We start from the raw sequence: 24,957 nt of genomic DNA, 5'->3' as shown, positions 1-24,957 counted from the left end.
AAATCGACCTGCACATCGACCGGCGGCCGTCGCCCCTTCCTCCTCCTCCTCCCGGATACCCAAAGCCCCCCTTCGCCCCATCTCCGCCGCTCTGCCGGGATGACTCGCTTCGGGGACTTCAAGCCCCTCTGCTCCCAGGTGCCGTCCTATCCCTGGTGCAATCTCTTCTACCGCCAGGTCCGTCGATCACTTCTCCTCTTCCCAGCGCCCGTCGTTGACTTTCTCCTCCAGGTCGAACACCACAACAGCTCTGTCTTCAATTCCGTCTCCAGCGATCCAGCCACCGCGCCTGTAGGTGTGAACCCAGAGTGTGCCATCCCCCGCGCCGGCAACGGCAACCTGGGCAACATCGCCAACACCGTCGCCTGTGCCCTCAGCATCGTCTTCGTCGGTCTCCTCATCTTCTGGACATCTAGGAGGAGGGCTGCTGTTGGTGCGTTCCCTGTTCCGCTCACCTCCTCGTCACTCTCCTTCTCCGCCTGGCGTCCCCTCGCCCCTCCTGCGCCTCTTTCTCCCCTCGTCATCCCCAGCCACCTCACGACCTCCTTCCGCACTCGTGCACCCTCTCACTCCCGGTGCCCGACAGCAGCTCCGTCGCTCTCAACTCTACTCCCATTCCCGTCCCACGGCTTTATTTCCGTCCTAATATCGTCCTCGTGCTCATCCTCTCCTGCCTGCAGGTCGTCTCGAGTTCCGCATCTTCCTCGTCCTCTACTTCCTCACCCTCCCCCTCCAACTTCTCTCCACCGGCTCCTTCCTTGAGCAAGGTTCAACCGCTCTCACCGCCATCACCGCTGTCCATGCCGGTCTCGTCACTGCCACCTTTTGGGCCTTGCTCGCAAATGCGATCGTGAGCACGCAGGTAGTTGAGGATGGCACAATCAGCGCGCTCTTGGTACGTTTTTCATCCCCTCCCGCGCGCATGTCGCCCTCCCCCGTCCCGCTCTCATGCTCACCCGCCGCGCGGCAGCCGTTCGACTTCTTCGCCGCCGCCTTCTTCGCTGCCACGACCTACATCGCTCTTGATGTCGCCTTCTCCTTCAGCAACGTCTTCGGTCCCTCGAATCCGCTATCTGACCTGAATAGCATCGCGCTTTTCGTCCTCACCAGTATCTGGCCCGGCGTGTAAGTTCAATCCACTCTATCTCCCGCTATTGTCCCCGCTTCCTTTCGCGTTCTCACGCCCCCGCTCCTCCAGTGCCGTGATCCTGTATCTCGTCATCATGACTTATGTCGTGCTTGGGATGCTGAACGAGGTCCGCCCGATGTGGTACTACGTGCTCGCCGCCGTCCTCTTTGTGCTCAGCCAGCTCGACTTCTTCCTGCTCGGCAAGGTGATCTGCAACGTACGTCTCCTCTCATATCCAGCGATCGCTATAATGGGCACAGCCTGCACACATGTGCCCACAACGCGGTTTCGCTTCCTTCGCCCGTGTTCGCCGTGCCTGTGTCCCTGACGCCCCCTTTGCCCTTTCCTTCTAGGGTACGAACAACAAAGTCGACGGCTCGTTCGTAGCGACAATACTCGAGACCGCAGCAGTAGGCGTGCTGTACGCGGCATGGAGAAGCATCACGGAAGGTGCGTTTCTGCCCTCATGCTTTCGACCGCCCATCCTTGGCCGTACTCCTTTTCGCGCGTCGCCGTCTCACACTCCTCATGTGCAGAATCGTGGGAAGACGAGGTGTACTACCCACGGTAACACACGCGCCGTGGCCCGTGGCCCGCCTCCCGTCTAACGCCCCTCACGACCTCTGAACGCACCTTTTAATTCCTCAATCCGAGCCCCAGCCACCCGGACCGCCACCCGCGCCCGCTTCCAACCCCGGAACCCACCCTAGACGCACCGGCCCCGCGCATTGTTCTCGGCGATTCCCGAATGTTTAAACACCAACTACCAGGCCGGAGCCGCCGCCCCGTCCACTGACGCTCACTCGTGTATTCAGCTATGTTATGCTGTGCCTTCCTCGCCCTACCCCCTTGTGTCTGTCCCACCTAGGATTCCGACCCGCACGTACTGTACGCTCTACCTATGTTTATCATTTCGTCACGCACACCTTCCGCCCTCCTGCGTCTGGCGCGGGTCCTTGTCCTCGTCCTCCTTCTTGTCTCCCCCCTCTCCTTGCTTCGATTTGTTCCGCCGACGCCTGGTCTTGGTTCCTGACCCCGTTCCCCTTTCCTGTCTCTGTCCCTGTTCAGCGCACTGCGCTGTCTGTACTCGACGCCGGTCGACGCTGGGCGCTACACCGGGTCGCAGGCGCGCGCCGCGGGGTGTCCGCGGCGAGTTTGGATGTACATACGCGTGTACCTCTCGAGCGCGGCGGGTTGCGCTGCGGATCCGAATTCGATGGCCCGGCTGGGCTCTGGCCTCGTGCGGGGTGCGTGCGTGTGCGTTCGCGTTCGCGCGCTCGATGTCGGGCACCCAGGTCAAAGGCTCGAGGAAGGTGTAGGTGCGGAACGCGGTCGCGCACATACATCAGTCCTGGTACAAACGACACCGGGGATGTCTCGACGAACATTGTCAACCGCCCCCTCAGCTCCCGCGCCCTGTCGAACGCCCCATCCTCGCGAGTGCGCGAATGCAGTTCCCGATACGGGCTGTGGCTCGTCCGGGCGAGGCCTCGAGCTCGGGCTCTTTCCCTGGACCAGACGAGCATCGCCATTGCCACCGCTGTCTCTACGTCCGGGCATGCCCTTTTTGAAAAGCTGCTTAGGCGCGGGCGGCGTGAAGGACGGTGAAAAATTGGGACTCAAAGCATGCCCACATCCCTCGTGTCAACTTCATGCATCAGTGTTCCGGCAATGTGCAACCATACCACACGGTACGAGTGTTATACGTGGTCTGTTGATGCGGTACACGTACAGCGACAAAATTCTTCTCAGTGTTGACCCTGATGATAATGGTAGTCTGCCGTGCATGGCTTTACAGCACAAAACAGAGCATAAAATAACCCATGACGAGAGTGGGATTCGAACCCACGCCCTTTCGGACCAGATCCTTAGTCTGGCGCCTTAGACCGCTCGGCCATCTCGCCTTATAAATGGTAGACACGGGTTCATTTTGAGGTAAAAACATCTGGAGTTACCCCAACTTTTCGTCCCTCTCGTCCCTCTTTTTACTAGCCAGTACGCCGCCGCTGACAGAGTGACCCTCCTTCTTTGCCCCGAGTTTGACGACTGGCACGACGTGCTCTCGAACTGCCCCCTGGACAACTTCGCGGACCTCGTCGCAGCTGGAGCCGATGCAACGCTGCCAGTTGGAGAACTTGCAGAGTAGAAACATTGTGTTCGCGTACGCGCTGAACGACACGGGCGAGGATGCGCCGTTCGCGACAGGGCAGAACGGGAGCGGATGCCTCGGAACTTCATGAAGGAGTCTTCTCCGCGCCTGGAGGACAACGTGTACTTCCTTACTGGAATCGGCCAAAAACTGAGAAGGTGTTCACGTCCAGGCAGGCATGTTGCTTTAAATGCGCTTATTTGTATCGTTGGACGCTCATCATCGATGCTTGGCGTGCACCTCGCAGGTGAGGATGTGTCTCGACTAGTGTCGCTGCACGCGCTCGGGGAGCCGACGCGGGGGCGGGTCATGCCGCCACCGTACAGATACTTGTACGTTGTCACGGGAGAGGGTCAGAGGATGGTGCGGTAGTAGGATTTGACAAGGTTGGGAGGGGGGGGGGGGTTGCCAGTCACACAAGGTGCAGAGCGTGGGTGATTAGTCGAGGGTGTCGTGTATTGGGACTCGGGCTGACGTGCGTCATAATAGACGTGAACGGCACACACGCCTGCATACGTCTACCATGGCACACGCTTTCCAGTGAAGTCGAAGAACGAGCCAGAATCGTCGTGCTTGAGTTCTCGAGTGACGTTGAGAATCCCTTCCACCCCAGTCGACACAGGAAAGGCTGCGCCTGAGCCGCCCATGTCTACGACGATTGGGGCAGCAATATGTGTGAGTCATGGACCAGCACAGTGCCTACGTCAGAGTTGCAGATGCACCGGTCTGCAGCCACCCAGGGCACATGGAAATGACAGTGAGGTCTGGATACGCGTCCGCCAGTTTTCCTGTCTGAGCACACATACTACCATTAGTATGGTGGCGCTCATGTTGTGTAGATACGCACGAGCATGGTAAGAGCGGCTTTCGAGATCGCGTACGAGGCTTTGTAGTTATCCGGGAAGTGGCGCGCGGCGACGCTCCCCATCGAGCTGGAGATTTTCACGATGGCCTTCCTCCCGCTGCGCGCAAGCACAGGCGACAACGCTTGGGCGATGAGGGCAGGGCCGACGACGTTGGCTTGAAACGCCGCCATCATGTCCTCTGCAGTCATCGTAGCGGCCGTGTCGTTATCTCCCGGATTCTGCGGGAGGCGCCGTGCGTCAAAAGATCTGTGACGCCTGGCTTTCAACACTGCTGGCGGCGAGGACTGACCACACCGGCGTTGTTGACGAGGTGGTCGACGCCCGCGTTGCCAACGAGCGCCTCCGATTGCGCTGCCGCTGCCGTTATGGTGGCCGCGTCGGTGATGTCGAGCGCGAGTACGTGCAGCCTGTTCTGGGACGCCCCGGCGAGGGTGTTCAGGGCGTTCGCATTCGCGGGGGTCCGACAGGCGCCGATGACGACGTTGAACGGAGACTGTAGGAGCTGGCTGACCATTTCGAAGCCAACACCTCGCTTGGCGCTGTACGACGAAAATGCAGACTGAGTATGGTGCTGCTCGAGGAAAATCTCGATGTCCTTACCCGGCAATGAACCAGACTGTGGGATTTGCGTTGGCCATGGCGGGGACGGTAAACAGAGATGATGTTGCTCGTACTCCACCTGGGCCGTTTATGTATATTTTGAGCCCCCGGAGGCTGCTGGTGGGAATGTCAGACGGAAGTAGTGACGAGAGTTGTAAGCTCGGTGACAGTCCGATCTTCCGTTATGCTCGACTTCCCATGGCGGTCCATCACGACCATAACTGCGGGGATTGCATACGGTCAACGCCGACGTCCGTTTGGGAGCGGTGCGCACCTGCATGTGCGATGAAACGCGGGGTACTTCCGGCGCCGAACGCGGCGTCCGACGCTGCTTTCCAATCCCACGTGGCCCGCTGTACTGCGAATGTTTCAACTGACACGCTTCAAACATGTGTTGGAGTCACAAGTCGCCTGTAGTAAGCACCGAATGACTTGCCTAGTAAGGCTGCAAATGAAAAGGAAGTCACTCTACTATGGCAAGCGTTTCCCCCTCTGATGGATGAACGATCCCGGATGCATCATGTGGGTCGAGTAAGGAGAGTCGGAAAATAGCAGCGGGGCGAGAGAGTAGGCGCGTGTTGCGGAAAACGCGAGGTAAAGAGGGTCGAGCGATAGAGCATAGCAGATCGTCATCGAGAACCATCCTAGGGACCACGTGTGAGTTCCTACACCCGCCATATCTAGAGATGGACAGAGAGACAGAGAGACAGAGAGACGGAGACGGAGACAGACAGAGAGGGATTCATAAGCGCTCACTTTACTATCTCCGGTCGGTCGGTTACGTAATCAACCGCGACACCTTCTTAGTTTAGACGCCAAGTAACAAGCCCACCCAATGATGAGATGAGGCTTAGACGTTAAACCCTCCTATAGGTGCTTCATTCGCCGCTCATTTACTGCTGGCGAGTGCTCTTAATCCGAACCCAACGCTGCTATCGTACGATGAGATGAATAGTACACATTAAGAACAGTCAAGGACGCAAAAGCACAAACGTAGGTGCTAGTCGTACAGATAAGCATCAGAGTCCACGCGTGCGGATTATGCGGCTATAAAGTCCACGATAACAACCCAAAGCATCATCATAAAGGAGTCCGATCGTACCACCTCATCGCGTCACTCCGCGCGAAAAGCTAGAAGTCCTGCGGGAAGTTGAACACCCGCGCGGGGTCGTACTTGTTCTTGAGCGCCGTCAGCCGGGGCGTGTGCGTGGGGTAGTAGCGCTTGTGCGCCTCCTTGGCAGTGTACGTGCTGTCGATGTAGTTCACGTACTCGCGGAACACCGTCCCGCGCTGGTTGTCCTCCACGGCGGCCTTCATGCCCTGGATGAACTCAATCCCGTCCGCGTCTGAGACCGAGGCCGGGATCGTGCCGTAGTACCTGCACCGCGGGCGGTCGATCAGCATCAGAAATCTGCAGGGTGTCGGAGCCTGAGCTTACTGGATCGAGTACAGCGCGTCGCGGCCGTTGAACGAGTTGAAATCTGCGGGCTTCTGGGTGATGACCGACTCCCCGCCGCCGTACAGGTCGCTGTCGGAGCGTGTGAGCCTGGCGCCTCCCACCCGCATCGCACGGCTCCAGGTGGACTCACAAGATGACGAACCACGCCACGCTCGAGGTCGCGCCGGGCCCGTAGAAGTACTCCATGAGCGCGTCCGCGGCGGCGGGCGCCATCATCTGCTTCTGCGGCACGAACGTCGACGTCGCGTAGAAGGTGTCGTGGGTGTCCGGCGCGAGCGTCGAGTTCAGGCTGTCGATCCCGGTGGTGCCCGCGAGGAAGAGCACGCTCGTGATCCAGTCCTGCGCCTCCATTGTGGTCTTGGAAGGGGTGCCGAGCTTGGCGAGCAGCGGGGCCATCGTCGCGTTCACCTTCGCCTCGTCCGCGGTGTAGTACTGGCCCGAGACGGAGAAGAGCACGCCGGTGGGCGTGTCCCCGGGGTTGACGTGCGCCTGGAGGCCGAGGTTGACGTCGAGCGGGGACGCGGGGTCGTTTGCGAACTCCTGCCACGCCTGGAGGGCCTTGCTTGCTTGCGCGGGGGAGTATTGCGCGAACTCGTACGAGAACGCGACAGAGGGGACGGCCTCGTGGGTGATGGTGGTAAAGGAAGTGATGATCCCGAAGCTCGCGCCCGCACCGGTGACGGCCCAGAAGAGGTCGGCGTTCTTGTCCGCAGACGCGGTGTGGACGGCGCCGTCGGCGGTCACGATCTCGACGCTCAGGACCTGGTCGGAGAGGAGGCCCCAGGCGCGGGAAGGGAGGCCGAAGCCACCTTGCCCGGCGTGGCCTCCGATGCCGACGTAGGGACAGGTGCCGTGCGCCATCGCTCGGTTTGCTGCGAAAAGGTCATTCGTATCACACGGATGCCTGGGGATACACTCGCACCCACCAGTCTCCCAAAGGAATAGGGCCACATCACCAAGGCAGTTACCGGCGCCAATAGTGGCGACGTCGCCGTCGAGCGAGAGATGACGGAGGTGGTCGAGGCTGACCGTCAAGTGACCGTCCGCCCCGCCGAGTGCGAAAGCGGCGTCTAAAGTCGGGTTCGAGGAAAGGATTAGCTTCGTTGGCAATGATGAACACGGCTGCGCGGTCACACTGACACGAGTGGCCGCCGCTACGGGCGTTGACCTTGACGCCATGAGAGGCACCGCACTTGACCGCGGCGGAGACTCCAGCGGTGTCTGTGGGGTAGACTAGCGCAATGGGCTTCCACGGCAGTCTGACGGATTTGGGTCAGCGTCCGGAACTGAGATGACACCGCGGGATGGACGGCATACCGTAGGTTGAAGGGCGCAGCGTCCGTCGCGTACGCCGAGTCGCTGTAGACGACAGGGTCGAGCCCAGCATCGTCCAAGCAGTCGATGAGGCCACTGGAGCCGCGGTTCTTGAGAGTGCGTGCAGGGACCCACGCACCAAAAGCGGAGGTTGCGGCGGTGAGAACGAAGGATAAGGTAAGAAAACCGCGCATGGTGGAGAAGGAGGTCGGGTAGGGAAACAGGCAACAGGGAGAGTACTACCGACGCGGGGCGAGTCGAGAGCAAGCCGGAGTGACGACGGCGCGACGCCTGGCTCTTTATACTCTCTTGTCGACCCGACGTGACAGCTCGAGCGCGGCACTCCATAGGGCGGTGAAATGAAACCGACGATTTAGCCTACTTATGTGAGACGGGCAGCTGCGATCTGACATTGAAGCGAGACAAAAGTCTCAGCAATCTCCGTTTAAGGGGGAGAAATACACCAGCCTACCCCATGATCCTTACTTAGGGGATAGCGTGGTCTCGAATGGGCGGAACTTCGGCCGGAAAGCGGTGGCGAGGGTGGGCCGCTGGCCCGCGCTACATGTTCCGCAAAGGTCGGCGGTGCCTAGGCGTAAGGAGATATACGTTGGACGGGGGTGGGATGAGTCTGGGAGATGACGGCACTCACGAGAGCTTCTCGGCGCGCCTACACGAAATGAGGCACAGATTGCGTTGGCTTCTGGGTGCTGTGCTTCTGGGTGCTATTTGCGGACTATTGAAGTGTTGGATGATAGTGAGCCTGAGGTGCAGCTCCTGCAGGCGAAAACGAACACTCACCAGTTGCCAGCTGGTGCCCGGAGCTGGTACCGGAAGGCGTAGGGAACGCGCTCCGAGGTCTTTCATTGCCCCGGTGCCGATGGAGCGCGGGCTGTGGACGCCGAAATGAATCATCGCACGGGCCCTGCTTGACTGGGGCGCCAGGCGGAGAGACGGCCCGGAGAGGCGCCGTCGTCATCGAGTTATTACTCGGGTGGTCTGGAGCGAACGCGCTCATGCCATTACCTCCATCCAGAGAGTTAGATGGCCGTCTCCTGTCGTGGTACGGTGCGTCCTATTGATAGCTACACGCAGCCCCCGCTGTCTTAGGGCGAAAAAGTGACCTATCAAAGCGAGGTGAAGGCTAGGAGCACAGTGGTCCTAGTCAAAACCCAGCCAGCAACCGGAGATGAGGCGGGAAACAAAGGACAGATAAGACCTGTGGCATGGGAAGCGAACCCGTCTTTAAAATAGCGTACTGAATGCTGATGTCGACGTTGACGGCGCGCGGCGAGCAATTCCGACCATGGATTCGATGATCATGATCCATTCCCGGTCTTAATACATGCGTGGCGCGCTGTACGGGTCTTGACATGGGGGTGAAAGCTACGTCCTTGGCGTACGCATCCGGGGGGTCGGAGAGCTCAAACCGTGCGCGTGATCGATCTGCTTGGCACCGTGGGTTCAGCTAGCGATACTCACCACCCGGCGGACGAAGCTAATCATCTTCTTCATTATCATGAGTGTTGCGAACCTACAGTAACGTGAATTCTAACCTGTCGTCGTTTTTCACGTCGGGCTCGCGATGGCCTAGCCGAATGTCCAGATCATAGCTTTTTTGAGACGTAACGGGGGGCCTGGATTGAGAAGGAATGATAGGCACGTCCATAAATACGCGGTAACCAAAAGTTAGAGAAAGTGGGGATAGACTCGAGTCGACTGCATGTGGATCGGAAGCGAGAGCGGGTGGCGACTCACAAGACTGGTTGTCCTAAAAATATCGACATAGCCAAGGCACCTTTGAAGACTGCGAGCTTGCCTCGCATGGTCGTGGCCAAACCATCTCGCACCATAGTGCGGTTCGTAGGTTTCCCCCATCCATGATTGAAAAAGACAGCGACTTAGCATGAAAGAAAGCCAGAGCTATGCGATACAAGATCTACTCAACGTATAACAGATCCTAGTCACCCCATTCACCTACACGCTCATCTTCATCGCGATCGTCGGGTGCGGATCGTACCCCTCGACAACGATGTCCTCGCTCTTGAAGTCGTCGATGCTCTCCACCGCGCGCGGCCAGCGCAGCTTCGGGAACGGACGCGGCTCGCGCTCGAGCTGCGTGCGGAGCGCGTCGACGTGGTCGCGGTAGACGTGCGCATCACCGAGCTGGATGACGAGCTCGTGCGCCTCGGTGCCGGTGACGTGCGCGACCATGTGCGTGAGGAGGGCGTAGGACGCGATGTTGAACGGGATCCCGAGCCCGAGGTCGGCCGAGCGCTGGAACATGAGGCACGACAGCCGCGGCTTGGCCGTGGGGTCGTTCGCGGGCGGGAGGTGGACGTAGAACTGGCACATCATGTGGCACGGGGGCAACGCCATCTGCGGGATGTCTGCGCGCGGGGGGCGTCGGTAGCGGCGCGCAGAGAGAGAAGGAGGAGAGGACGCACCTGCGGGGTTCCACGCGCTGAGGATGATGCGGCGGTCGGTGGGGTCGTGCTTGATCTTGCGGATGCACTCCTGCAGCTGGTCGACGCCCTTGCCGGTGTAGTCCGCGTCGCAGTCTTCGTAGGGCGCGCCAAAGTGCCGCCACTGAAAGCCATACACAGGCCCGAGGTCGCCCTCGCGTCGGTGTCCCAGCCCACGCTTCTCGAGGAAGTCCTTGGAGCCGTTCCCGTCCCAGATCTTGACGCCCCTCGCGGACAGCTTCTTCGCGTCGGTGCATCCCTGAACAAACCAAAGCAGCTCCTCGACGATGCCTTTCAAGAATGTGCGCTTTGTCGTGAGGAGGGGAAGGGTAGAGTCCGCGAGAGAGAAGCGGAGATTTGGAGGGGCGAAGAGGGAGATGGTGCCGGTGCCAGTACGGTCTGGGCGCGTGTCGCCGGTATTGAGGACATCGCGGATGAGGTTCAAGTACTGGTGCTCGTCGTGGGCGCGTGTGGGGGCGGTGACTGTCATTGTGCGTGAACAGGGAGGAAGAGAGGCGCGTTGTTTGACAATGTTGTAGACTCACGCACACATCCAAACGCGTCGGTCACAACTCACGTGGCTTGGCTCTACCAACTTCTTATTTCCTTCTTTCCCTGCGACGCTTCTCTGCTCTGTTCTCATCCTCTGTCCATCGCAGTCTCCGCGTCGTAGCTCGGCGACGCGTTCCAACCCCGACTCCGTGAACGGTTCGTCAACGCTCAAGAGGCGATCGGGGCGCCCGCACACAAGACCCCATCTCAGATCCCCTCCGCGCAGCTCCGCGCCCGCAGGATTAATCGCCGGGATGTTATCGACTGCCGAGTACTCCCACCGCGCGCGGCCAAGCGACCCTGGCGACGTCGACGATCGCTGGCCTAGGTCGCCGGTCATGACCCCGCATCTCCCTCGACCTCGACCACCACCCCCGCTTGCGCCGTGAACGCCATGGCCGTCGACTGGAACGACCCCGCTGTGGTCAAGTACATCTTTTTCCTCTACCAGCAAAATGCGGTATTCCTCCTCGGCTTCCACGGGTACGTCTGTCCTTCTCCTCTCTAGCACTCCGCCCTCAAGCATACCTCCCCGTCCCTCGTTCGCACCTAGTATGCACATCGTGACTCAGCTCCGCATCGAGCGGGAGCTGCTTCTCCGCAAGCGACCCTTCCGCCTGGTCTACGTGCCCTTCCTCCTCGCCCGCTACCTCGTCCTCTCCACCCTGCTCTTCTTGTGAGTCTCAGGGGCTTGCTGATCGACACCCCGAACTCAAACCCGAGCCCCGCCGCCCAGCGTGATCTCCCAGAACACGACAGTTCATGTGGACTGCGACGGTGCGTTCGCGTGCTTCGACCTGGCTTCAGCTGTCGGCACACGCTGATCGCTTGCTTCCTGCAGGTGCTTACCGGTTCTTCGCCGTTCGTTCTCCTCCGCCCCCGGTCTGTTTTGTCGTGACTGATGCCCACCGGTCTGGCAGGCAGTCGGTAGCATCTGTGCAATGTTCGCAAGTTGGATCCTCTGCACCCGCCCGTACGTCGCCATTTATCCAGTCCCCATCAAGTTCGTCTGATCTCGCCGTGCAGTCTCGTGATCTTTCACGCGCTCTCGATGCGCCTCCCCATCGTCGTCCTTAGCTTTCTTGGCTTCGTCCAAGCCGTGCTCGTCGTCCTGCGTACGCCACCTCATCCTCTGCGTTCTCTCCTGCACTGACAATCCCCAGAGGGCGTCCTGACTGTGCGCTCGCAGTGGAACGCCGCACGGCAGGCATGCGACATTGTCCAATGGGACAGCAAGATGCTTGCGACCTTCTACTCTTACTGTACGTCATCCTATCCTCTTACTTCCCTGCGCCCCGTCTCACATCTGTTGAAACAGCGTTCGGCTACGACGTCGTCATCGTATCCTCCACTCTCTACGCAGTCCACAAAGTGCAGCATCTCCAAGAGCGCCGCAAGTGGCACGTCGGCGATGCGCTCTGCGTCCAGGGTATCTGGTACATCATCACGACCTGCGCGGTCAACGTTCCCGTCGCGGTTCTCGCCATTCTCGACCTCAACAGTACGTTTCTGTCCTCTGTCCGCCACCGTCTCCTTGCGAGGAAGTCTCACCTCCTTTCACGTTCAGTTGGCATGGACATTTTGCTCTCGACCCCTGCGATGGTCATCAGGTCCGTCTCTCTCCTCTGCCCGCTCAAACGTCAGCCCTCACGCTGACGTCCCCGCCGTGCTCATCCAGCGTCGTCGCGTCCGCGCACGCCATGCTCTCTCTCGACGAATACGAGCGCGCCAATAGCCCCTCCACCGCCGGCATGTACATCACCACCCTCCCACTGTCGACGATGTAAGTCCCAGGGTCCGGTTCGGTGCCGCGTGCCGCCGGCTGATCACGATCGTGGCTCGCTCTCCAGGCCGATCGACACTGCGATCTCGCTCGGCGAGACGGAGAAGACGGACACGCAGCGCTCCGCCGCGACGACTGCGTCGACCGCGTCCGCGGACCAAGCGCACGCATCTGGACTCCATAGCTCCAATCCTGGCTGACGTTCCACGGCGCGTCGCGGACCTCTCGTCGTCGTACTCGTCGTCGCGGCTACTTGGACCCACGCGCCCCATGATCGGCGCTGTACTATACTGTCTCCCCCGATCGCTCTTCAAAGCTTCATTCCCCGCCTGTCAGTTGACCGAGCGCTATCGTCCTTCTGTGTATACCATAGATGCATAAATGGTTTGGTCCGTCTCAGACGATGTGGACATACTTTTCTTTGGGTTTTGAGGGGTAAGTGCTCCGGAACAATTTTATGGGCGTGCTTCTACAACATCAATGGTTGCAGCTCTAAAAACATAATGTACAACACAGAAGACGTCTTGTTCCATCATTACATCATGCACGCTACCGCGACTCGCGCACCGAGAGCCGTTCAAGCGTCCCAATAATCACACAAACAAGTTCCGTCCGGCTTCCGCAGGCTCCTGAACCTCGATGCGGATGTCCTCCGCCGCCGCGCCCTCCCGGCTCGTGTTCTCGACCTCGCGCGCTTGCCACGCCGGCATCGTGTGCGTCGCCGCCACGATCTCCACGAGTGCGTCACCCGCAGGCGGGAGAATGACAGTCGACGAGCCACCCTCGTCCGCGTTCGCGTCTGGCACGCCCGCAAGTGGAGAGTCGGGAGGCGGCGTCGGAGGCGCAGCCTGACGCGCCGGAAGGCCGCGGACAAACAGTCCCGGCCCGCCGTCCGCAGGCTGCAAAGCGCCGCGAGATACGGGCCAGTCTTGCCAGGGGGGAATGTCGTCGGGGGCGTCGGGGGCGGTGGGGCTGAACGGGTTCCAGCCGCGAACGCGCATCTCGTGGATGATGAAGAGCGCGGGGAAGGGGGCGTGGTGGTCCTGGGCGTCGAGGGCGACGGCCTTGTTGTGGAAGGGCCGGAGGTCTGGGAAATCGGCGTAGTTGATGAGGACGTACCGACCGAGCTGGACCGGGATGTTTGGTGCGCATATAGCCAGGGGCGGAAGGGTGAACACACCTTGGGATCGTTCTCGGGGCCGGGGAAGTAACGGATGAAGAAATGATACGCCTCGAATTGCCTGCAGTGGTCTCGGCACATGAGGAGACCGTTGCGGGGCTCGTTCGCAATGTGCCGCTTGGCTTGGACGGGGATCCAAAGGCGGCCTCTGAGTTCGCGCCACTGATGCAAACGTCAGTGACATGGGTGACGACGGTAGAGGCTCTGCGAAACTCACAATATCCCGCTCGGAATGGGGGACGATGGGAACACGGTGTATTAGACGGGTTCCTGTGCGTCCGCAGACTCCGCAGGCCCTGCGTCCGAAGAATTGGTCTCGTTTGTCGACGCCGGTGTCGAATGCAGTGCGGGCGGAGGTGGAGGAGAACGAACGGGCGGAGGACGCGTAGCCAAAAGGGAGTGTAGTGAGAGGGAGTGAAAAGGCAGCGAGAGCGGCCATGGTGGCGATCAACTTGAAGCTCATGAATTGAGAGCGACGCGCTTATATATACATGCAACGGATGACGTAGGGCGACGCGCCTGGCTCCTTGGTCGGAGTACGCCACTCACGAAGAGAAACCGCCGCCACCGATGCGCTTTACGAGCCTGACATGTAAGCATCAGTGCGTGCTCGTGCATGCGTGAACAAGATACAAGCAAACCTGAGACGGAAGGCATGGTGTACAGCGTGAGTGAGAAACGGAGGCAAGGAATGACGCGCATCCTTTAACACGCCACGATCACGTGCAGCGACGCGTTGGGCCTGCTGATGTCTGCAGTCCACCACCTTGGCTCGCCATCCGTTCGCGTCGCCTGCGCTCTAAAAGGGCCTCTGCCCCTTCTATCACGGACTCCAAGATGCCTCCAAAGACTCGCCCAACCACCTCTCGCTCTACACGGACAACAAAGCCCACCGCCGCCCCCGTCGCAGTGTCTCCCGATGACCTCGCCGACAAACTCGCCACCAAGCTCACGATATCGAATGGAAAGGGGAAGGCCAAAGATGCCGAGCTTACTCTCGAAGAGCGCAAAGCAGGCGCGATGCGCGCTGTGAATGCGGCCTCCAAGAGCCTCTCCGCCGTCCTCGAGACGGGCTCGAAAGCCGGCTCTGAGGCCAAGCCTGCGGCCGATCGTACCACTGCAACTTCTGTCACGAAGCACGCAACGACTGCGCGGAAGGAGCTGGGGACTCTTCGAATGTTGGATCCTAGACAGGTCGATGTCGAGAGGGCAGCGTCGAGCGTGGTGGGAAAGCTCGTTGGTCTCGACATGGTGCGTCCCTCGCTTCTCTCCATCCACACCCCCTGACATTTGCATAGTATCATGCGGCGCTCGGTCTGTTACAAGACATGTATCCTTTCTGCGCTAACCAAGACGATGCACCGTCGCCTTCAAGCACTTCCCCGTTGACCTTCCTCGCCCTTCCCATCCCCAATGTCCAAATCTCAGACATCCATCTAGCTCTCATCTCTGCCTATCATCTACATGCGCTCGCAGTCCTTTCACACACCACCACCGACCGCGGTGCTCTTGCGTCAGCCCTACTCGACCCAAACAGCCCCACGATTCTGTCCTGGTCTACCACATTCTCTGCACTCCCCGAGAAACAACACGACCATCTCTTTACACGCGCGTACTCCCTAACGTCCCGCCTTGCCTCCTCAACACCCCTGCCATCAACAGCATACTCCCTCCGTCTGTTTGCGCTCCTCTGTCTCACGTGTACGCGCCCCTCTGTCATCGCCCCATCCACGTTCTGGGAACAAGCCGTCAAGTTCGCCGCCATGTACGCGAACGCCGCCTCGTCCGGGCCCAAAGAGAACGCGGCGCATGTGACGACGTCCTTCGCGCGCCTCGCCGCGAGGGCGCAGGTTCGACCGGACGCGGTGGAGTTCATGGCGGGACCAGCGTTCGCTCGCTTCTGCGAGTACTGGAGTCGCTTCGCGAGGCAGGTGAGTGCGGACCCACCCGCGAGTGTACGCCTGGCTAAGGGACGTGTCCAGGCTGGTGATCTGGCTACGCTTGAAAGCATCGGTCGCTTTGCGCAGCCGGCGGGGGCCGCGTCCGCCTCGGAAGAGGACCGCAAGGTCATCGAAGCTTCGGACTTGGCGACGACCCTGGCTCGCGCACTGGCTGTCTTCGAGCATTGGCAAGGTGGGATGCTTGTTATTGGGCGCCGCGGAGTATCGTTGACCCCCGGTTCCGTAGAGCATGCATCCGATTTCGCCTCAAAGCTTTCTGAAGGGTCTGCGGCAATCAAGCGATGTGGGCTCATACTCGCTCAAAGCGGGAGCGATGCCGAGCGCGTCAAGCGCGGGGTAGAACGCTTGCGCCGCGCTTCAATGAAAGCGCTTGAACCCTCTCGGTCCGACACTACGAACTATCCACCTGAAGTCAAGGCCACTTGCCGCACGATCCTCCAAGGTGCCGTTGACGCTCTTTGTGAAGCAATAACCACGGTAAGCTTTTTGTGGTCTTGCATGGATTTTTTGTTGATAATCGTGCATAGCACAATACTCGAACCACCAATCTTCTTGGACCCGTCCTGGAGGGCCTCTTCACTCTTGCACGGACAGCTTTCGCTCTGAACAACCCTGGCACATACTCAACTGCACGATCGCTTCTTTCACGAGCACGATCTCTGTTACCCTCATCACCATTGTCCGAGGGATCCGTCTCTCCAATATCCGCTGCATATTATACCCGTTGCGTGGCCGCAGTCCACTACTATCTGGCTGGACAGCTTCACCAGAGCGGTCGATATGACCATGCCGCCCCTTTTGTTGAGGAAGCGTGCGCTCTAGGTCAACAGGCGTTGGATGCGTACCACGAGGTCAAGACCTCTAGTACCCCCATGGACGTCGACGGAGAAGCCGCATGCAAAGAAGAGCATTGGGAGCAGCTCGAAGAGCAGCTGTTCCGTCGGTGGGAACTCTTGGGGGTTTGCCATGTCAAGACCGGCGATCGCAGGGTACGTATACTTTTTTATGCATATATCTCCGGCTGACACGCTATCCAGTCTGCGTACGATGCGTTCGTCAGAGGGATCAAAGCCTTCCCATTCGCGAACCACGACCTTGTGGCCCTCGCGCGCAAGACGCCCATTGTCCGGCTCTTTGATAGTCCTGCTCTCAAGCAGCTCGGCGTGCTCATCGACCGGGTGACGTACGTCGCGGCGTGCGAGCTCCTCCTCCCCCCAACCGCCGTTTCCGCCCTCTCATGGTTCTCCGACGCTAAAACTAGTCCGGAGTGTAATTGCGTCTATGGGGCGCTTATCGAGCGCCAGATCGCAAGCTTGGAAGAAAGTAAATGGAAGCCGGGCGTCAGGGACGTGTTGAGGCAGCTCGTTGACGACGCCTTGCTGGTGTACGACGTGGAGGATCGGCCGGTGCGGCACGTCCGGTTGGTCTTGAAACGGCTCGAGTTAGCATGCCAGCCGGACGCAGGGCTGGAAGCGTCGCCCGATGAGCGGAGCACCGAGCTAGCCAAAGATGCTGAGCAGCTGCTCGCGCGTCAGGTCCGTGCTCCCCGCTGCCTCTCGTACTGCTCGTTAACCTGGTGTCGTCCAGTCCTTCGCGCTCGACGCGTCCCTGTCCCAGCACTGCCCGGAGTACCTCGCGTCCCTCCACCTTTGGCGCGCCATCTACGCGCACCGCACGCGCGACCCTGCAGTCGTGCCCGCCGTCGTCGCGCACGCTGAAGAGGCGTGCAAGGTCATCCGCGCGATGGTTCCCGCGCTTCCCACGGCGGCTGTGCGAGCCTCCCTCGGCGGTGGGCGTGCGACAAAAGATCTTCAGGCCGCGGCCCCTGCGAAGCGTGCGACGCGAGGTGCCGCGAAGGCCGCGCCACGCCCGAAGATCGCGGTAACGCGGACGAGGGCGCCGCCTGTGACACCCAAGAAGCGGAGGCGTGAGTTCTAGCGTGGTTTCTAGAGAACAGAGAATGTTGCTAATGGTATCGCAGCACTCGATCCTAACCTACCTGTGGTCGACGTGTCGCCACCAAAGGGCGGTGTGTCAGTGCCGGTACAAGGGAAGATGCATTTCGAGGACTTCGACAGGCTCGTCTCGCTCATACGTGAGTCGTTGCCGATAAGGACCGTTGCTCTTGAAACGAACCAAACGTTTAACAGGGATGGTCTCGCATCTCATCGGGCTCGTGGGCCACGTACTCGTCCGAATTCAACTCCTCAATGCCGCGAGACGATTGGCCGAACGTCACCTCGGCATGGGTTCTGAAGGTGTGTTCTATCAGACGTAGAAGGAGAAGGAGTGCTCATGAGCTTCTGCTAGTCTATGTGTCCTTGACTATCGATACCGCCCACGAGTACGTCAAACTTGGGCGCGCCGAAAAAGCGGTGTCCATCCTCGCCCACGTTCTTCCCGCCGCGCGCGCAGGGTCCCTCCCGCAGGATCTTGTCGTTGTCTTGCTGTTAAGATACTCCGAGTCTTTGGCTGCCGCCGATGAGGTGCTTAAAGCGTACGTATCACCTTTCACTGTGGTGTTACGTTTGTGGTGTCTGATCACAACGTCTGGCCAGCTCTATAACATATTGTGACGCTGTAGCGGCCGCCTCCGACGTGCTTGTCGAGGAGAAGGGTCTACCTACAGCACAGCGGATCCGTGTGCGGGCAGCTCTTCTTGAGAGAGCTGCTCAAGCCGCGCTGTCGTACGCCGCTGTGCAGGATGCGCGAGTAAGGACGTGCGTCTTTGTTCATAATCTCCGTGCTGATGAGGCACCTTTTAGGATGATCCCACGTCTTCGATCGAAGGCTTGTCGCAAGCCCTCCGCCTCTGGAATCGCGCCATCGAAACCATCTCCCGCCTCCAGCCCTTGGCACCGAAAGAACCCGCCGAAGACAACCCGTTCGAAGTCGCCCCCAAACCCGATGCCGACCCACATGCTCCCCAGACGCACGAAGCACGCGTGATCACCCCCGCGCGTCGCACGGCGCCGCCTACCTCGACTCCTCCGGCTGGCGTCTCGCCGAGGGCCTGCTCGCGACGCTCCTCTCACTCGCGCACGCGTACGCCGCACGCGGCTCCGCGCGCGAAGCCGAGTTCTTCGCCGCGCAGACCCGCGCGCTCGCGACGACGCTGCACGCCCCGGTGATGGTCAGCCGCGCGCGCGCGCTCCAGGGCGAGCTCCTCATCCAGCTCGGGCAGCTCCCGGAGGGCCACGTGGCGCTCATGGAGGCCGCCGCGCTCGTCATGCACCTCAAGGGTCCGGACGCGGTCGAAGTCCGGCGGCTGCTGGGGCGGTACAGCCAGCGGAGCGCGGACGCGAAGGGGGCGCAGCAGCTTTTCGAAGAGGCGGCGGTGCTACTGGACGAGCTGAGCGGGATGTTTGCGTCCCTGGACGGGGTGGTGGCGACCGGGTGCGTTTTCACGCGATTGTTTGATCTCCGGCCGTCCTAATTCTTGCTGCAGTGGCCGGAAGTCGTTGGTGGTCGCGTCCCCGAGGAGGAGCTTGAACCCGCAGGAGAGCACGTTGGCGCCGTCGTTGCTCGCACGGGTGCTGCGTCATCAAAGTAAGGAACGTCTTCTGCCGTCCGCGCTTGTGCAGTTCGCTGATCGAGCCACTAGTCTCCCTTCTGCATGAGTCGGGTGCAGAGTATCAGAGCTTACTAGAACGGTTTGCAAAGTTACCACAAAGCGCAGATGCCAAGGTGAGTCTCTAGCATCTGCATGAAGCGTTAGCATTGACTGGATCGTCCGTCGTGCAGGCGGAAGAAGTTGCTCTACGCGCAAAGTTGACTTTGGACGAAGTTTACTCGCGTTTCCGTGCGGACATGTTCCTGAGCTCGCTTGCAGAATCCGGTGCGCACATTGGATGCTTAAGGTTGCAGCGAAGCTCATGTGATTTCTAGCAATGACTATTCCCATGGGTATGTCCGGAGACGGTGGCTCGTCGCCTGCGTCGCAAGACATGCTTGAGACCTTGTCGACCGCTGAGCGGCTGTTCTGGGAGCACATGGGATACATTGCGCGGCGTGGACATGTGTCTTCCGTGCGCGAGGCCGCCGTCTGTCTCGCATTGATACGCACGTTCCGTACCAGTCTGGGTCGTGGAGATGAGTACACACCGGTACTGGCCGCCCAACTCCTTGGTGAGTCAGAGGATAGGATCTTGGGAAAGTTGCTGAACGAGACCACAGACGCATCCACCGTGACGACACTCCGACGCGAAATGCTGGATGTGGTCCGGCACAAGTTCCTGAACATGAACGCCGCCGACGGCCTGCAATGGCCACTCATGACCCCCAACGGGTCGCCCCTTCCTCCTCCATCGAAAGCCAAGCGAGTAACACGCTGGAGTGAAACATCCCTTCTGGACTCAGAAGACGATGAGCCGATGGACGTCGACCTGAAGTCGTACTGGGAAGCGGTGTCGAAGCGGTACGAGGCGCAGTGCTTCGACTCCGAGCGGATGACGCACAGCCAGTGCGACACACTCCCCGCGCACTGGTCGGTCGTGAATATCAGCGTGACGGAAGACCGTCAGACGATGTTCGTGACGCGCCAGCGCGCCGGTCGGCGTCCGCTGATATTCTGTCTACCGCTGCGAGGGAGGCGCGAGGGCCAGGAAGACGAGCATCTCACGTACGATGACGTGATCAAGGAACTGGAGAACATCATCAACGCTAGCACGGAGAAGACGCGGGAAGCGGGAAGCATCGATAAGGAAGACAAGGCTGCGCGGCAGGCGTGGTGGAAAGCCCGCACAGAGCTTGATGGGCGGTTGCGGGACCTGCTCGCCGACATCGAGTTCTGCTGGCTCGGGGCGTTCAAGGTTCGTTCGTCTGATGCTCCAATGCCATTGTGGTTTACGCTTATGATCTACAGACCATCTTCGATTCTCTGCAGAACCTTCACTCCGAGGACCTGTCGGCTTTCAGGTCGCGCCTGGAGTCCGTCTTCCAGGGAAATCTGGTGTTTCAGGACAAGAAGCCGAAGTCTCGGATCAGCCTGGACGACGGTCTTCTGGAGTGCTTCTCCGCGCTGCCGGCCTCCTGCCGGGACGAGGAAGTGGAAGATCTGGTGTACTTCATCCTCGACCTCTACCAGTTCCACGGGATCCCGGTCGCGACGTCCGAAGTGGACATAGACCAAGTGGTGGTCGAGCTCCGGAGCGCACTCGAGGAGCACGGGTCACGACTGAGATCGCGGGGTGAGGCGCGGACGGATGACGACAGCCACCTGTTCCTGGTGCTGGACAAGAACGTGCAGGGGATCCCGTGGGAGTCGCTGCCTGTGCTGCGGGGGAAGAGCGTGAGCCGGATCCCGAGCATGGACTTCCTCGTCGACCGGCTCGAGTTCTCGCACTGGCGCAAGTGGGAGGACGGGAGCCCGCAGGAGGGAGTGGTGGACCGGGCGGCGGTGGACCCGCGCAAGACGTACTTCGTGCTGAACCCGAGCGCGGACTTGAGCGGGACGCAGGCGAGGTTCGAGCCGTGGCTGAAGGGGATGAAGGCCGCGGGGTGGGACGGGGTGGTCGGGCGTGCGCCGAGCGAGCAGCAGGTGGTGGATGCGTTGACGAACCGGGACCTGTTCATGTAAGTGCCAGGACAAGGGCCGGTCGAGCGTTCGGCTGAGGACGAGCCCACAGATATTTTGGCCACGGGGGTGGGGAGCAGTACGTGCGGGCGCACAAGGTGCGGCACCTCGCACGCTGCGCCGCGACGATGCTCTGGGGTTGCTCCTCCGGAACGCTGAAGTACATGGGGGACTTGGACCGGACCGGGACGCCGTACCACTACATGCTCGCCGGGTGGTGCGTCCCCTCGTCCGTCTCTCCTTTTTTTGGATGCTGAGCCGCTCGCGGACAACAGCCCGACGCTGGTCGCGAACCTGTGGGACGTGACGGACCGGGAGATCGACAAGGTCGCGCAGTCGGTCTTTGACGACCTCGCGCTCACGCCGTCGGCGGTGGGCGCGTGGCGGGCGGCGGGGCCGCGGCGCACGGGGGCGATGTCGGTCGTCGAGGCGGTGGCGCGGGCGCGGGACGGGTGTAGGCTCAAGTACCTGACGGGAGCGGCCCCGGTCGTGTACGGGATCCCGTTCTACCTTTGAACGGACGGATGGTTTCGGACTGGATGCTCGCCACGTTATATGTTTCCGCGACAGCGCCGCCCGTGTATTTATATGTTGTGCTGACAACGGGGCCGGCTCGCGCAGAAAGTAATCTGGCACGTTGGTATGGGCCGTGTTGTAGTTGCCTGTCCTCCTGGCATGTACAGTGAGATGTCCGCTCGTGGCTCGTGATCTCGCGCGATCGGGCGTGGCTGGAGGCTGGATCTGATCCCGGGAGGCGGCGTTGTGGGCCGCGGGACGCCCGATCTGGGTGTGGTGGTCCAGTGGGAGGGAGACAGGGTCGGCGAGCGTGCGCTGCCCGGATCTGAACAGTTCATCCGGGGCTTCCAGGCTGGAGTTTCTCAGTTTCAGCCCCGTCTCGGACAGTCTGTTGGCAGCCCGTTTGGCAGGTCGTGAATGCTCCAATGCGCGGGCGGAGGTGTCCCGTACTGGCGAAAGGTCGGGCCAATGGCTGGATGCTCTCTCCATGCAATCGCCGGTCGATTCATGTGTGGCCCTGTCGCGGTTCGTATCCCGGACGTATCCAGCCAGGGTCAGAGGCATCGAACGAGGAGAATGAGCGAGTAGGACCGTGTAATGGGCGGTCAGAGTCGGAGTCGAGCGCCTGAGCTGCCAAGAGCTGCCAGTCGGACGAGCTCTAGTGCGGGAGATCTGATTGCGGCCGGGCGGAGGAGGGCGGATGAAGGTTAGCATCGCGGCAAGCGCCGGGCGGTCACGGGCGGCGGCCTCCTGAGCGCGCGCATATACTTACCTCCTCCTTCTCGCCATCGTCCTCGTCCTTCCCCCCTCCGCCTCCGTCCTGCCCGATGCATGCCATCCGCCACTCCGCCGACGATGACCCTCTTGCAGCCGCCCTCGCCCCGCCCCCCGGCGAATCTCCCATCGACCGCGCTGCCCGCCTCGCCCGCGAGTCAGACGCAAGGCGCGTCAACGACGAGATTGAGGAGACCATCAAGCTTGACCGTCTCGCCTGGAAGCGCAACAAAGCCATGTTCAAGCTCCTCCTCCTCGGCCAGAGCGAGTCCGGTGCGTGCCCTCTCTTGCTCCCCACCTCTTGCGACCCCTGCCCTCCGTCCACCCCTTGCCATTCATTGCGAACGAGCATCACCCCTCGCCGTCCCCTCGCCCATTCACCGCCCTCTTTGCTCCCCATCTGCTGCACAACCATCTGCCAGACCCAGCCCGCTCTCCCTTTCCTTCTGGCCCTGCACCGCACCTACGGCGCCTACCCCCGTTCTCCCAGCCTTCACTGCCCCCCTTCGCTCCCAAACTGATCTCTCCTCACAGGCAAATCTACCACGCTCAAGAGTACGTCCTTCTCTCCCATTTCCGCCCTTGTGAATGCCCTTTTCATCTCCCACCGGTAGACTTCCAGCTCGCGTTCGCTCCCAAAGCATGGCATGCCGAACGCACCTCCTGGCGAGCCGTCATCCAGCTCAACCTCGTCCGTTCCATCAACCAGATCATCGACCTCCTCTCTCAGAACATGACCAAGTCCCCTACCGGTCCCACTTCGCCCTCCGCCACTCCCTTCAGCCGTCCACCCAACGATATTGTCCCCGATCCCTCCTTCTCACCTGACGGCCCTCCGTTACACTTCACCCCTAACCACTCCTTGCTCAAGCTGAGATTGGCCCCCCTCCGCCAGGTCGAGGCCGACCTCAAGATGCTTATTGGTGCTGCGACAGACGAGCTCGATGACATCCCCGGCTCCCCCCTCGGTCAGGCCAACGACACTCTCGCCGCAGCCCCCTTCGATCCCGCTGCTTCAGGCACTGCGCGCCGGCGACCCGCTGAATACTACGTGCGCGCCAACGCCGCATGGCGCGACGTCCTCAAGTCCGCTTCCGGTCGCCGAGGGGAGGAGTCTGGAACGGAGCGTACGGGGCTGCCTACGGAACGCTTGGAGTCCGCGAAGGAGATCATCGCGAGTTGCGCGGAGGACATGCTAGCTCTCTGGGCGGACTGCGCCGTCCGAGAGCTTTTGCGGCGGCGGCGAATCAAGATGGAGCTCGCCCCTGGCTTGTACGTTGCGCCGCGCCGCGTGTGGCCAACCGTCGCTGACCTTTTTGCACCCCGCCCCCAGTTTCCTCGATGACATTGCGCGGATAGCCCAGCGCGACTATGAGCCGACGGACGGGGACATCGTGCGCGCGCGCTTGCGCACCGTCGGCGTCCAAGAGTACAAGCTTACGATGGAAAAGTACGGTGCGTCCCGCGCCCGTGCCTCTTTGTTACACGCGCACTCATCACTCACTATCAGTACCTAATCCAGCGACGACGGAGGTTGGGCGGGATTGGATGATTTACGACGTCGGCGGGTCCCGGACTGCGGTGCGTAGCCGTTCTTCTCTCTTATTCGGGACCGTACCTGTCGCCGGGCGGTCTCGGTTTTGAGACCGTCCTTTGCGTGCCCCTCCTTTTCGCGCCCGCGGTGATGATCGTGACTGACGCCGTTTGACCCCGACAGCGCGCGGCGTGGTACCCGTTCTTTGATGACGCGAACGCGATCCTCTTCCTCGCGCCCATCTCGTGCTTCGACGAGCTCCTCGCCGAGGACCGGCGTGTGAACCGCCTCGAGGATTCCTTCCTGCTCTGGAGGGGCATCATCCAGTCCAAGCTGCTCGCTAAGTGCATCATCATCCGTGCGTGTTCCCTCCCTTCATTGCCGGTGGCGATCAGCTCACTATAGAGCCCCGCAGTCTTCCTGAACAAGTTCGACCTGCTCGAGAAGAAGATTAACGCGGGTGTCAAGGTGAACAAGTACCTGCCGAGCTTTGGCGAGCGCGAGAACGACGCGCAGGTCCTCGCCCGCTGTGCGCCCTCTTACACGTCACCTGCATGTCCTTCTCGCTGACGACCACGGGCAGATCTGCACAACAAGTTCCGCGACCAGAACCGGGAGTACTCCCCACAGCCGAACCGGCCCTTCTACGGCTACGTCACGACGTGTATCGACACCAAGGGCACGGCGGCGACGCTTGCGTCCAGTACGTACCCCCCTCCCCCTCCGGTCGTCCGTGTGCGAGCGCTGATAGTCTTGTAGTGCGCGACGGTGTCCTACGGCACAATCTACGCCGCGCCGACTTTGTATAGCAGGCACTCATTCGCCTAGTCTAGACTTCATCTTCCCAGCCACCCCACCGATGCTAATTCCAGCCCCCTTGCCCCTCCTTCACGCTCACACATGCTATTCTGCTCTGGTGTCCCCGTCGACGCGCCCCCACCTAGACTAGCCTGCCCCGGCCTCCCTGCCTCGTCCTACGAGTAAAATTGGGACCATTTCCTCCCATCTCTATCCGTCTGTCGCTCTGTATCTGTAGCATAGGCCCGTGCGATCTGCGCCGATCTCGTCGTTATATCTTATTTGCTATGTACTTGTCCCGC

At 60.7% G+C, this 24,957-nt stretch overlaps 8 protein-coding genes and 1 non-coding gene across 9 annotated transcripts; 4 read left to right on the top strand and 5 right to left on the bottom strand.

The window, feature by feature from the left end:
- Nucleotides 1-99: 99 nt before the first annotated feature.
- BXZ73DRAFT_90256 (chitin synthase III catalytic subunit) lies at nucleotides 100-1,700 on the top strand (the record flags this gene model as incomplete). The annotated part of the gene is made up of 7 exons (XM_048025573.1): nucleotides 100-177; nucleotides 232-433; nucleotides 681-895; nucleotides 971-1,125; nucleotides 1,199-1,346; nucleotides 1,483-1,579; nucleotides 1,666-1,700. The coding sequence occupies 7 exons, from the start codon at nucleotides 100-102 to the stop codon at nucleotides 1,698-1,700; spliced, it is 930 nt and encodes a 309-aa protein (XP_047877385.1).
- A 1,253-nt stretch (nucleotides 1,701-2,953) lies between these two features.
- BXZ73DRAFT_t109 lies at nucleotides 2,954-3,033 on the bottom strand. The gene has a single exon. It is a non-coding gene; the product is annotated as a tRNA-Leu (tRNA).
- Nucleotides 3,034-3,796: 763 nt separating this feature from the next.
- On the bottom strand, nucleotides 3,797-4,782 carry BXZ73DRAFT_90255 (NAD(P)-binding protein; the record flags this gene model as incomplete). The annotated part of the gene is made up of 5 exons (XM_048025572.1): nucleotides 3,797-3,927; nucleotides 4,001-4,070; nucleotides 4,126-4,415; nucleotides 4,439-4,683; nucleotides 4,745-4,782. The coding sequence occupies 5 exons, from the start codon at nucleotides 4,780-4,782 to the stop codon at nucleotides 3,797-3,799; spliced, it is 774 nt and encodes a 257-aa protein (XP_047877384.1).
- Nucleotides 4,783-5,875: 1,093 nt separating this feature from the next.
- Nucleotides 5,876-7,711, bottom strand: BXZ73DRAFT_47765 (FAD-binding domain-containing protein; the record flags this gene model as incomplete). The annotated part of the gene is made up of 6 exons (XM_048019933.1): nucleotides 5,876-6,122; nucleotides 6,183-6,272; nucleotides 6,334-7,075; nucleotides 7,130-7,273; nucleotides 7,344-7,462; nucleotides 7,521-7,711. 6 exons carry the CDS (start codon nucleotides 7,709-7,711, stop codon nucleotides 5,876-5,878), a joined length of 1,533 nt encoding a protein of 510 aa, XP_047877383.1.
- A 1,783-nt stretch (nucleotides 7,712-9,494) lies between these two features.
- On the bottom strand, nucleotides 9,495-10,472 carry BXZ73DRAFT_90253 (thymidylate synthase; the record flags this gene model as incomplete). The annotated part of the gene is made up of 2 exons (XM_048025571.1): nucleotides 9,495-9,907; nucleotides 9,965-10,472. The coding sequence occupies 2 exons, from the start codon at nucleotides 10,470-10,472 to the stop codon at nucleotides 9,495-9,497; spliced, it is 921 nt and encodes a 306-aa protein (XP_047877382.1).
- Nucleotides 10,473-10,928: 456 nt separating this feature from the next.
- Nucleotides 10,929-12,517, top strand: BXZ73DRAFT_101781 (uncharacterized protein; the record flags this gene model as incomplete). The annotated part of the gene is made up of 11 exons (XM_048015011.1): nucleotides 10,929-11,017; nucleotides 11,088-11,210; nucleotides 11,271-11,311; nucleotides 11,376-11,395; nucleotides 11,455-11,507; nucleotides 11,561-11,649; nucleotides 11,698-11,796; nucleotides 11,853-12,035; nucleotides 12,102-12,144; nucleotides 12,213-12,317; nucleotides 12,385-12,517. The coding sequence occupies 11 exons, from the start codon at nucleotides 10,929-10,931 to the stop codon at nucleotides 12,515-12,517; spliced, it is 978 nt and encodes a 325-aa protein (XP_047877381.1).
- Nucleotides 12,518-12,910: 393 nt separating this feature from the next.
- Nucleotides 12,911-13,936, bottom strand: BXZ73DRAFT_101780 (uncharacterized protein; the record flags this gene model as incomplete). The annotated part of the gene is made up of 3 exons (XM_048015010.1): nucleotides 12,911-13,444; nucleotides 13,498-13,659; nucleotides 13,715-13,936. The coding sequence occupies 3 exons, from the start codon at nucleotides 13,934-13,936 to the stop codon at nucleotides 12,911-12,913; spliced, it is 918 nt and encodes a 305-aa protein (XP_047877380.1).
- A 581-nt stretch (nucleotides 13,937-14,517) lies between these two features.
- BXZ73DRAFT_90252 (peptidase family C50-domain-containing protein) lies at nucleotides 14,518-21,549 on the top strand (the record flags this gene model as incomplete). Its single annotated transcript, XM_048025570.1, has 21 exons — nucleotides 14,518-14,748; nucleotides 14,796-15,428; nucleotides 15,480-15,630; nucleotides 15,685-15,935; nucleotides 15,986-16,447; nucleotides 16,496-16,993; nucleotides 17,046-17,385; nucleotides 17,440-17,553; nucleotides 17,609-17,716; nucleotides 17,769-17,955; nucleotides 18,017-18,170; nucleotides 18,224-18,342; nucleotides 18,399-18,854; nucleotides 18,907-18,966; nucleotides 19,013-19,145; nucleotides 19,203-19,296; nucleotides 19,347-19,586; nucleotides 19,635-20,269; nucleotides 20,323-21,032; nucleotides 21,086-21,250; nucleotides 21,309-21,549. The coding sequence occupies 21 exons, from the start codon at nucleotides 14,518-14,520 to the stop codon at nucleotides 21,547-21,549; spliced, it is 5,982 nt and encodes a 1,993-aa protein (XP_047877379.1).
- Nucleotides 21,550-22,376: 827 nt separating this feature from the next.
- On the top strand, nucleotides 22,377-24,666 carry BXZ73DRAFT_47662 (G-alpha-domain-containing protein; the record flags this gene model as incomplete). The annotated part of the gene is made up of 9 exons (XM_048019915.1): nucleotides 22,377-22,596; nucleotides 22,858-22,878; nucleotides 22,938-23,595; nucleotides 23,657-23,793; nucleotides 23,846-23,904; nucleotides 24,041-24,215; nucleotides 24,273-24,386; nucleotides 24,441-24,560; nucleotides 24,617-24,666. 9 exons carry the CDS (start codon nucleotides 22,377-22,379, stop codon nucleotides 24,664-24,666), a joined length of 1,554 nt encoding a protein of 517 aa, XP_047877378.1.
- Nucleotides 24,667-24,957: the final 291 nt, after the last annotated feature.

The sequence above is a fragment of the Epithele typhae genome (assembly GCF_022376455.1).
Source record: "Epithele typhae strain CBS 203.58 chromosome Unknown BXZ73scaffold_27, whole genome shotgun sequence".
NCBI classification, from domain to species: Eukaryota; Fungi; Basidiomycota; class Agaricomycetes; order Polyporales; family Epitheliaceae; genus Epithele; species Epithele typhae.
Note: the sequence above shows the minus strand (reverse complement) of the source record. Positions and strands in the feature narration are given on the sequence as shown.